This window comes from Candoia aspera, chromosome 1, assembly GCF_035149785.1.
Source record: "Candoia aspera isolate rCanAsp1 chromosome 1, rCanAsp1.hap2, whole genome shotgun sequence".
Taxonomy (NCBI): domain Eukaryota; kingdom Metazoa; phylum Chordata; class Lepidosauria; order Squamata; family Boidae; genus Candoia; species Candoia aspera.
In genome coordinates this window covers 341,445,412-341,457,378 of record NC_086153.1, presented here as the reverse complement: position 1 = coordinate 341,457,378, position 11,967 = coordinate 341,445,412, and the positions used below count along the sequence as shown (strand labels likewise).

The following is an 11,967-nucleotide window of genomic DNA, read 5'->3' as shown; positions in this document are numbered from 1 at the left end:
ACGCCATCCTGGCTGCGGGTGCTCAGTTTCCCATCGGAGAAACAGTCGGCTGCTCCCTGGCTCTCCAGTCCATCGGCCCCCTGGGTCAGCAACCAGAGACACAAATATGTTTTTTAACCTCCTGGCATGTGAACAAAATCTATTGCTAAGTGCATAAAAAATTACTCGTCCCTGGAATTATCATAACAACAGTAATTCTTCATGTAACCCCTCTGGATTTTTACCCACAAAAGACATCCAAGTGAAAACCTGCTGAAAATAAATCTGCTCTGAGCTCTCCCAAGGGGGGCTGGACAGGTCACCATAGCTTGTCTTGCAAGGAGGTGATTTCCTTTGAGGGACGAGACTCAATTTTCTCTTTGGTCTCAGCTCAAACACACCTAAGACAAAGCACGCCTGATATAAATTGGCCTCGAGCCCATCCAAGGGGCACAGCCTGCCTCTTTTCTGCAGGTTCTGCACAAGCCTTAATTTTTTACCCAGGAGGGAAGGAGAGAATGATGATTGGGCTGCCCCACCTGCTGCTGCTGCTGCTCTTCTGGCTCCTACCTTCAATGACTCAGAAGAGGATGCAAACCATCTGTGTGTTGCGGAACCCTTGGCAGACTCTGGAGGACCACTACAGGCCTGGCCATCTCATTATCGGGGGCAATTTGCCCCTGAGAATCTTTATTTCCATTGGCTTGCTAGACTTTCAAAAAGACCCATTCTTCTCGGATACCAAATCTTCGTAAGTTTGAGCTGGAGGGGGAAGGGGTAGAGGATTGCCTGCTTGGCTTTGGATTCAGGGCCTTCTTTCAGAGATTCTTGTTCTGGTGATGTTTGCAATGTCCCGGCACAGTTCAGGAGCCTTCGTGCCTTTCTCGATAAAGAGCCAAGCTCACAAAATAGTTCAGAATGTTCCACTTTTCAGGACTTCAGCAGGAAGATGATAGACAGCTTCAAAAGAGAGGAGGCAGAATAGCTCATAAACTTGGGTGACCTAGTGAAGAAGTTGATTTCATATTAATTTGGACAGAAAGTGATGGGGGAAAACTCAAAGGAAAAGCCAATCTGTTTACAGGGTGGAGGTGCAGGAAGAAAAGGCAATTCAGTTTGGGGATCCGTAGTGCTCCTATAACAGCCTTCAGTAAACGGATGCTGTGGCCCCCGCTGGAATATTGGGAAGAGCGAGGGTTATCCGAGCTGACGAAGCTGCTTGAGGGGACAAGCAAAGGGATTAGGGGGCCAGCAGAGCGATTGGGAAAGAAGGCAGCCGCCGGAGCAAAGGGAAGAAGGGGCGGACGGTACAGGGGTATGAAAGAGGGGGGGTGAGGAGGAAGAGGAGGGTCTCTCTGCTTTCTCAAAAATTCCGCCAGGCTAAAGGCAAGAAGATTCAAAACCAATACAAGGAAGCCCTTCTTGAAAAACCAGACCCAGTTAAGTGGTGGGACTTGCCCCAACCAGTTGTGTGGACGGTTTTTCAAGGGGGTGGATCAATTCATGGAGGAGATGGATATCATGGGCTGTGTGAAAAGCGCAGCACCCAGGCAGCAGGCTGTAAATACCAGCTCCTGGGGAGAGACCGGCTTCAATGCACCTGTAATGGTTTCTCACCATCTTATGATATCACATACCGTCATCATGGCTTGTTCTCCAGCTCCGTTTGCTTGCACTGAATGGCAGAGGCAGCTTCCCAAAGAGGCTTTACTGTTGACTAGTGCAGGAGCTGTGAGGTCAAAAGCTTGGCCTTCTGTGTGCGAAGAACATGCCTTGACTGCTCAGCTGTGATCCTCCTCTGAGAAACCACCTGGGATTCCCATTCCCATGGATCTGAACCAGGGGTTTGTTGAGTATTGCAGAAGCTACCTTAGAGCCAGCTACCTGAGAGCCAGTGTGGGGTAGTGGTTAAAGGCATGGAGCTAGAAACCGGGAGACCCTGAGTTCTAGTCCCGCCTTAGGCACAAAGCCAGCTGGGTGACCTTGGGCCAGTCACCCTCTCTCAGCCCCAGGAAGAAGGCAATGGCAAACCACTTCCAAAAACTTGCCAAGGAAACTGCAGGAACTTTCCAGGCAGTCACTGGGAGTCAGCACCCACTCAAAGGCACACACACACATATCTTAGACGAAAGATTACCCACATCGGTGGAAAATGAGTGCTTGGAGTCTCAGATGTAGTACTTCTCAGTCCCTACCACTGTTTCAAAGGTGTGTCATCCAGATAACATTCTTAATCAGATGTTTTTGGCCGTAGCCTCAGAACAAAATCGAAAGTCCAGGAGAACATCAGAAAAAGGCAAAGCAAACTCTTCCAGCATACACAACTTTTCCTCTAATGTTCCCTGATGTCTTTCTCATTGTAGAGTCATCCCCAACAAATACCAGCAGTTCCTGGCCTTGGTATTTGCAGTCACAGAGGTCAACAAGGACCTGGTTCTCCTCCCCAACATCACACTCGGCTTCCGCATCTACGACAATAGCCAGACTGAGAGGAGGATCTCCTTGAACAGCCTCTCTCTGCTCTCCACACGAGGCCGAATGGTTCCAGGTTATCAATGTGACAGGCAGGATGCCCTGCTGTCTGTCATTGGTGGCAGTGACTCCAAGTCCTCAAGGCAGATGGCCCCCATCTTCACCATCCTCAAGGTCCCACAGGTAAGGGGGTTCTATTGGATATCTGTGTGGGGGAGACACAGAACAGAATTGAACACCGAAGCCAAAGACAGTCCAAGTAGTTTGGGGAAACATTTATTTATTTATTATTATTTTTAAAAATTTATTGGCCAACTCCACTGGGCTCTGGGCAGTGTACAAAACTAGATAAAACATAAAAACAGCGAGAAACATTAGATCAAAAGGCAGCCCAGACTAAAATACCCTGCTAACAAAACCAACAACACAAAACAGGCGCCATTAAACAATGACAAACATCAACCCCAGGCCTGGGACCAAAGCCAGGTCGTCAAGGCTTTCCGGAACCCCAGGAGAGAGGGCGCCCTCCTCATCTCTGGATGGATGCTGTACCAGAGGGTGGGATCCACAATGGAGAAGGCATTAGAGAAGGCTGCTGCATTTTATTTATTTATTTATTTATTCATTCATTCATTCCCTCATTCATTCATTTTATCATATTTCTTTACTCCCCATCTTGTATTGCATTGACTCTGGGTGGTTGCATTTTGAACTAGCTGCAGCTTCCGGGTGGTCTTCAAGGGCAGCAATAATCCCAGCATGGGGTGAGCAGGGCATGAGTGACTGTCCGAAGGGCTTCCCGATCCAGGAAAGGGCATAAATGGTGCACAACACAAAGCTGTGCAAAGGCCCTCCTGGCTACAGCTGCCACCTGCTCTCCTAGCAGAATCTGTGAGTGCAGAAGGACCCCCAAGTGGTGTGCCATCCTTGACTGGGGAAGGGCAGCCCCATCCAAAACCAATGATGGCGACATCCCTGACCCAGGGGGTCCAACAGCCACAGCCACTCAGTCTTGTTACGATTGAGCCGAAGTCTGTTGTGCCCCATCCAGACCCGGACAGCCTCCAGACACTGGGTCAAGACATTGGGAGCTCCACCTGTGCCACTTGGGTGGAAATGTAGAGCCTGGTATCATCCGTATATGGATGATACTGCACCCCAGACAGGCGGAGGACCTCACACAGTGGTTTCAGGTAGATGTTGAAAAGGAGAGGGGAGAGTGATGAGCCCTGATGTACCCACACATGAGGGGCCACAGACACGATCCCTCCCCCCTGTCAAAATGGACTGGAACCGACCACTGAGGAAGGAGGTGAGCCACTGGAGCACAGTCCCTCCCACTCCTATCCCCTGAAAGCGGTCCAGAAGGGTCCTGTGGTCGACAGTATCAAAAGCCACTGAGAGATCAAGGAGCACTAGAGTGGATGCAGCACCCCCACCCGGGCTCCCCCAAAGGTTATCTGCAAGCATGACCAATGCTGTCTCTGTACCGTACCCTGGTCTGGAGCCAGACTGAATCGGGTCCAGATCATTCATCTCCTCCATGATCCTCTGTAGCTTTCTTCCAACCACCTTTTCCACAACCATCCCAGAAAGGGGAGATTGGAAAGTGGCTGATAATTCTACAACTGGGAAGGGTCCATCAATGACCTCTTGAGGAGGGGGCAGACCACCACTTCCTCCAAGTCTGATGGGATCACCCCCTCTCTCAAAGAGGCTGAAACCACCAGATGAACCCGCCCTGTGGTCACCTTCCAGGCTGCTTTAATAACGCAGGAGGGGCCAGGGTCTAAAAAACAGGTGGCTAGACTGAGAGACATAAGGATCTTGCCCACTTTCTCAGGGGTAACAGAGTCAAACTCAGCCCAGATAAGGTCAGAAGGCTGTTTCCTCATGAGGACTTGCCCAGTCGGAGTCCAACTCCAACATCAGGAGTACGTGACTTGGAGACCCCATTCTACAATTGAATTCATATTCGTATTTCGTGTGTCAGAATATTATAACCCCAAAGGACAGATAATGAGATATTTCAGAAATACTCCCAGAGAAATTCCTTCTTAACTGATTCTTTGTAATCCCCTTTTAATCCAGTTTATACTTGGTTTCGGGGTACAGTTTTGCCCCCTTGCTTCTCACCTGTGACAGCCAGGTATAAAATGCCACTGGGGGGTCTTCTTTGGGTGGGAGGATTAACCTCGTCACTCAGAGTGAAGCTACCTCTATTTCAGCCCACCTGGTAGGGCCATAAATCGTATGATGGATATACTTAAAGCCATCATAAAACTTGACCTTGTCTACAAAAAATGGTTTGTAAAAAACCATCTCGCTTTCTCCAGCTTGGTGTTGGCTTTGAGGTCACTCAGGGAGGCAGAACTGCTTTTCCTTCCTTCTTCCGGATTAATCCCAATGACCATCCTCAGTATGTGGGTTTAGTCCAGCTGCTCCTGCACTTCCAGTGGAACTGGGTTGGGCTTCTGGCCCCCGAAGACGACAGAGGAGCAGATTTCATCTCATCCCTGGTGCCAATGCTCAAGGCGAAGGAGATCTGCCTGGCCTTCAGTGAACTGTTGGAATCTGATAACATGTTGAAAACACCTGATAAACTATCAAAATTTCTTCAGATTCCAAAATCTTGGTTTAAAGCTGAAATTATTATTCTGTTTGGAGGCTCCAGTATTATTAAAATTTTACCCATGAAGCTGGTTTATTATGAAGAACTGACTAAAACTTCATTTGGGAGAATCTGGATCCTGACTTCCCATTGGGATGTTAGTGTGATGGCATTTCAAACAACATTGCAAATCTTGAAGTCGTTCCATGGTGCTTTGCATTTCAGGGACCACTCTGGTGACATATCAGAATTCAGGCATTTCATTCTGTCTTTAGACCCCTTGAACCCTGAAGGAGACGTTTTTCTCCCTCCATGGTGGGAAAGGGTCTTTGGCTGCCGTTTTCTGAAATCAGGTGAAGTCCCTGAAGAGGGAGGGGGAGAATGTACAGGGAAGGAGAATGTCCAGAATCTGTCAGCTTCCGTTTTTGAAAAGAGCATGACGGGTGGAAGTTACAACATCTACAATGCCGTTTACTCTGTGGCACACGCACTACAGGCAATGCATGGATCAGGAGCCCGACCAGCCTTGATGAGGCTTGGAAAGAAGATCTCCAATGTCCAGTCATGGCAGGTAATGTCTTTCTCTTGTCCATTCCAAAGATCTTTAGGGGGGAAGATTCCCACATATATTTACTAAATCATTTATTAGATACCTGTACGCTACAACTCAAAACAGAGTTGTGAAGAGTCAAGAATTTGATCACATATAATCAATCAAAACATATTAAAAGACAAGTTATTAAAATATGCAATAAAAATGCCTGAAATACAATGTTTTGATGAAAAAGGGACATGGGGAGGAAAAGAGAGGACCCAGCCAGTTGTCCACAGTGCCCAGGTGGGACAGGCCTCCCTCTCAGGTCCTGAAGGGCCTTCCGCAGCTTCTTCCGCAGCTGCCTGGGCTTCCATTCCTGACCATCCCAGGCAGGAGCATCAGCCGAGCAAGATGGCAATCTGGCTGTGCTTGTGCAAGATGCTTCCGCAGGTCAGTGCAACTCCCAGTGGTCACATGTGCACAAGTTGGCCTTAGCATGTGATCTGAATCCAGCGTATAAACAAAACACTAAGCTTGGCTCGCTTTAACCTTGTTATTTTTCAATGGCTTAGCATTTTTTGTGAATTCAGGCTGATCTGGTAATTGACCATTTGTTGTACTGTTCCAGTTGTGTGAAAGCAGCCACTGAGAAGCTCAGCACACACAGCTGGAGTTTAATGCAAAGGTGGTCCTACAGGCCTCCTGGACTGAAAGTCATTAGGCTGTTCCTCATCAAAGGCTAAATCTTGGATCTCCCTTGATCGCTATCAAGATTGGGGCAGGCACTTCCTTCCATTGGGTCAGACCTGGTACTACATTCTGCACTCTTTGACTGTCATCTCGAAAGAGTCAGGAAAGTCCAGGGGAATCTTACTGTTGTTGTGGAATTCATTGACTCATTCCCAAAACTGAGTATGTCATTTACAAGACCATGGACCATGATAAACATTAAAAATTTATATAGCTAAGGATTTCAGGAATAAAACCAAACAATGACATTTGCAGTGTGGCATTAAAATATTTGTATGTCGGTATCTTTCTTGCAAAACTGGAATTGAATAACCCATAATCCAAATGTCCAATAATTTTCTTGCAGTGCTGAGATTAATTGCACATGCTCCAGGATGGATTCCTATCATTCGGTGCTGTTCCCTATCACAAAGATATTCGCCAAGTACAGACACACAACCTCTCTCCCAAGACGGTGGCCACCAGAGACTGATAGAGCCACGATGTCTCATTTGCAATTACCCCAGCTCCTAAGGGTGTCTTCTGTTTCAGATTCTTCCATATTTGATGAATGTCCGGTTCAATGATAGTGCTGGAAATGAAGTCTCATACTCAGAAAACGGACTGGGATCTGCTCGTTATGATCTTCTGAACTGGGTTTTCCTCCTCAATCAAACTTTCATCCCTGTGACAGTTGGGCAAATAGATCCTGGGGCTCCCCCAGGCCAGGATTTCACCATTAACCCAGATGCAGTCATCTGGGCCACAAAGGTGGGGTATAAAGAAATGTTCTGAATTCGCGGTGAAAGACCTGCTTTGCATGTAACACATTTGAGGTCTGCATGCCCAAGAAGGGTTGGGATTGGGAAAAACTCATGCTGGAAACCCAGGGTGGAATTGAAGCATGAGACAGAGAACTCCATGGACCTTTACTGGACCTTTGTGATTCTTTCTTTCAGCAAGGCTATAGGACATTGTCACAGGCCCTGCTTTGCCCACAGAGGTCCCAGTTCCAATCTCCAGCATCCATTGGTGGGTTAGGAACGCCACTGGCCTAATTCCCCCAGGAGCTGTTCCTGGTTCCTGGTAGACCATGGTGAACCAGTTGTTTCGAAGACATTCTGAAGATGGAAATGGGAATGTGGAATGGAATAAATGATACGTGCTCATTGCGTAGGCCATCTCAATCATTCTTCTTTTCTCTTTTAGAAGGTGCCCTTTGCCAGGTGTGGCATGAAGAGGTGCCATGCGGGGGAGAGGAGAAGCGTTCCAGAGGGCGAGCAGGTCTGCTGCTACCAATGTGACCCTTGTCCAGAAGGGACCATGTCTGATCAGACAGGTAGGGCAAACCTTGCAGGTTTTTTCAACTGCAGATCTTCCTGGGTCAAGGAAATTATTCAGTTGATCAAAATATTAAGATATTTTTGGTCATTTTTGGTAAGATTGACATGCTTAAAAGTATTCCTACTTTTCAGCAGAGACTTTCAGTATATGGACCTAAACCGTCTTGCCCGCAAAGACCAACTTTCCCACTCCTCAGCAATTTAATCCAAAGTAGATTCAGGGCACAATTGATGGGTTCCCTATTAGCCTTTCCAGTCCTACCATCACATACCACTGGGAGAAAACAGCTACTGATCTTTCTTCTGAATGAATAATGTGGTGTGGTTGGGGTTGGGGTTCAAGCCTTAATTTTTATTATTTACCAGATGTTTCAGGAATGTCAGTCTCCAAGGAAATCGATATGCCGAACAAAGAAATTGGAAATCCATCTACCCATGTCTGCTAACCCCTCCATGGAAAAAAGTCTGGATGACTGATAGGAAAATCTGATTTGAAATACAAAGCAGAGAAATGGAGCCAGAGAGCTCTCAGTGCTATTTTGCCTCTGGATCATTCTTTCCTCCCTCCCTCGTGAAGCCAGTTTCCCCATGAATCACTTTTGATCAGGCAAAGAGCCCCTTCCCTCTCCCACCTCCTGTCATTCTCTCTCTCTCTTTTGTTTTATGCCTACTCAGCACATACCAACAGATAAAGTAGACAAACCTCTAATAGCAGTGTTCCTAGGAAGATTTTTCTCCACAGCAGACTTCTTAACTGGAACTCCATAGATCCCTGCATGTAACCAACCCATCTCAAGACTCATCTTCAACCTAGGATATTTTGCCTTTTGTGGGTGAGCAAAATTTCTACAGTAGGTCACCATCACCATCTTTGAGTTGGCTACTGCAGAAAGGGAACAGTCATGTCACCTCAGAGACACCTGGGGGGAGGGAACTTGTTCACAGCAGATACATCTGAAATGCTTAGACAAAGACTCTTGATTGCAGATGCAGCTCGCTGTGACCCCTGCCCAGAAGACCAGTACCCTAACAAGGGCAAAGATCACTGCATGGCCAAGAAGATCCACTTCCTTTCCTATCAAGAAACCCTGGGATATGCTTTGGCTTCTCTCGCTCTTTCTCTCTCTGTGATCACGTTGGCAGTCCTGGCGATTTTCCTTAAACATTGTGACACACCGATTGTCAGAGCAAACAACAGAGATCTCACCTACATCCTCCTGGTCTCCCTCCTGCTCTGCTTCCTCTGCTCCTTCTTCTTCATTGGTCGACCCGGGAAGCTTACCTGTCTCTTCCGACAAACTGCCTTTGCCATCCTCTTTTCCATTGCTGTTTCTTCTGTGTTGGCAAAAACTGTCATGGTGGTTCTGGCCTTCATGGCCACCAAGCCAGGGAACAGGAGCAGGAAATTCTTAGGAAAGCCACTGACAAACTCCATTGTCATAGCCTGCCCCCTGGTTCAAGCAGTTCTTTGTGCCACTTGGCTGGTAATCTCTCCCCCGGTTCCCCACTTGGACTTCTACTCCTTGATAGGAGAGATAATCTTAGAATGTAAGGAAGGCTCAGCTTCAATGTTTTATGCTGTCCTTGCTTACCTGGGTTTCCTGGCCCTCCTCAGTTTCACAGTGGCCTTTCTGGCTAGGAAATTGCCTGACAGCTTTAATGAAGCCAAGTTCATTACTTTTAGCATGCTCGTCTTTTGCAGTGTTTGGATCACCTTCCTCCCCACCTACCTGAGCAGCAAAGGGAAGTCTATGGTAGCTGTGGAGATCTTCTCCATTTTGGGCTCTGGAGCTGGCCTCTTGGTTTGTATCTTTTTCCCCAAGTGCTACATTATCCTATTGAGGCCCAATCTGAATTGCAGAGAAAATATAGTGAGGAACAAAAAAATCTGAGAAATGCAGAGATAGGACACATTTATTTTGGCTTTGGGCATGGTTAAAAATTAAAAACATTTCTTACAAGTGATGAAATGAGAAAGGGGCATGTCTGTTAAATAATTGTTTTGTGGCTGATCACAATATACCTATTAACCTGCAAGAGTCACCCACCCATGCCCAGCAACAGAGAAGGAGGGCCTGTGCACCTTCACATTCTCCAATTTGGGCAAAAGTGTTTGGACTAGATGGTCCTGTTGGTGCCTTTGAGCCAAATCATATAGAGCTTTCAAGGTTAACGCCAGCACTTTGAATGGCATTCAATTTTTTTTTTATCTCTGATATAAGCACATTTCAGATCTCAATTGTTTCTCTGTTCTGAAAATCCCATCAAGTTTTGGAAAAGTGGCACGATCTCATGTCATCAGTTTTGCAGCCAAATGGTTTTTCCCAAAGAGTCTAACCCTGGTTGTGGGCTGCAGGTGGGGCCAGAAGCAAAGAGGGGGGGGGGTGTTGGCAAGGAGTTTTAAAGGATGCACAAAGACAGGCACCAGGTTGGCAGGGAGGGAGGTTGAGAAAGACAGTCCTGGAGAAGCCCAGTCCCTTCCTTCACCCCTCCCCGCAACTTTGCAAGAGGGAAGGCGAAGTTAATTCCTTCCTAAATGGGTGTAAATCTTGTTGGATGAACATATGAGGGAAAGCTGCCTGCATCCTTGAAAAAAAACTTGCCTGGAGTTACTGCCAGTGGTTTCTGTTTCTGTTTCTGTTTCTGTTTCTGTCTCTGTTTCTGTTTCTGTTTCTGTTTCTGTTTCTGTTTCTGTTTCTGTTTCTGTTTCTGTTTCTGTTTCTGTTTCTGTTTCTGTTTCTGTTCAGCCCAGCTCAGCAGCAGCTCTTTTTGCTCAACACGTGTGCACTTGTAACTATGCTTTTGTATTCCAGGTTCTGAGTCCCTCTAGGGATCTAGAGGAGGAAACTGTTTATGTTCTCCATGTCTTCTCTGAATACAACTTTTTCGCTGAAATGCCTAGTGTCTTCTTTCTGACCTCTCATGCCAAATGCTTTCCAGCACTCTGCACATGCATCAACAGGTTATGAGCCCAGGCGACCCTGGCACAGAGAGAGCTTGACACCTCATCTGTATTTTAAAGGCAAGTGAAAAAGACTTGTGAGGATTTCTTCTTAGAGCCACATGGAGACTTTCCAGCTGCTTCCCAGTTTGCAGAGCTGAGGTGACTTGCAAGAGAAGAAAGAAGCCATGGCTGCTACTGCTACCTCTCAGCCCTCACCAATGCTGCTCGAGCATCTATCAGAGACAAACTACTTAAATTGGAGTCTCAGAATGGAAATGTACCTGCACAACTAGGGCCTTTGGAAGCCAATCAGTGAGCAAACCCCTCTTAACCCCAGCAATGCATGGATTAGACAGGATGAACGTGCCGGAGCATCCATTATTTTAGGAGTTGAGGACAATCAGCTAGTGAATGTGTGTGGCGTGCAGTCTGCAAAGCAACTTTGGGATGCTTTGAGAGACTTATATGTGAAGGCAACAGCAGGGAGTAAAGTTTCCCTGACCAGAAAGCTTTATAAGGCCCACTTAGCAGAGGGAAATAGCCTTCCTGAACACCTGAATCATATACAGCACCTGTTTGTTGAGCTGCAAGAAAGAGTCATTGAGTGTGCACCTCTGACAAAATCCTACATCATTTTGTCTTCACTGAATGAAAACTGGGACACCCTAATTTGTACCCTGGGGGCAATGCTCGAAACAGAACTCACCCCCTCGTATATGTCTGGCTGCTTGCTCGCAGAGTGGGAGAAGAGATAGGAAAGATCCCTCCTATCTCTTCTGGGAAATCACAGCACAAGAAAGCCAGGGAAAAGAAGGGAAATGAAGCTGAAGCAATAGCGCTAACCAGCAGGCAATGCTTCAACTGTGGTTTTATTTATTTATTTATTTATTGCTCAAATTTAGCCACTGCCCATCTCCCCCAAGAGGGACTCTGGGCGGTTTACAATAAAATCCAGCACAAAATATAAACATTAAAATCACATAAAACAGTTATAATAAAATACAGTAAATAAATAAAATCCAAGAAAGGTATAAAATCCAGGCTGGTGGGAGGGACTCTAGGGTGCAAGCCACCCTCAAGGATGGTTATTCACTTTCCCGCCCCAGGCGAGATGGCAGAACCAGGTCTTCAGGGCCTTCTGGAAGGTCAGGAGTGAGGGGGCCTGCCTCACCTCCAGGGGCAAGATATTCCACAGAGCAGGGGCCACTACAGGGAAGGCCCATTTCCTGGACCCCACCAGATGAAATTCTCTTATGGACAGGGTCCACAACATGCCCTCTCTGGATGATCGGGTGGGGCGGGCTGATGTAATGGGGATGAGATGGTCCCTCAGGTAACCTGGCCCCATGCCATG

At 47.0% G+C, this 11,967-nt stretch overlaps 1 protein-coding gene across 1 annotated transcript; it reads left to right on the top strand.

Moving 5' to 3' along the window:
• Positions 1-1,137: 1,137 nt before the first annotated feature.
• Positions 1,138-9,561, top strand: LOC134487577 (vomeronasal type-2 receptor 26-like). Its single transcript, XM_063289455.1, has 6 exons — positions 1,138-1,286; positions 2,343-2,634; positions 5,496-5,633; positions 6,879-7,097; positions 7,536-7,665; positions 8,657-9,561. The coding sequence occupies exons 1-6, from the start codon at positions 1,138-1,140 to the stop codon at positions 9,559-9,561; spliced, it is 1,833 nt and encodes a 610-aa protein (XP_063145525.1).
• The last annotated feature ends 2,406 nt before the right edge of the window (positions 9,562-11,967 follow it).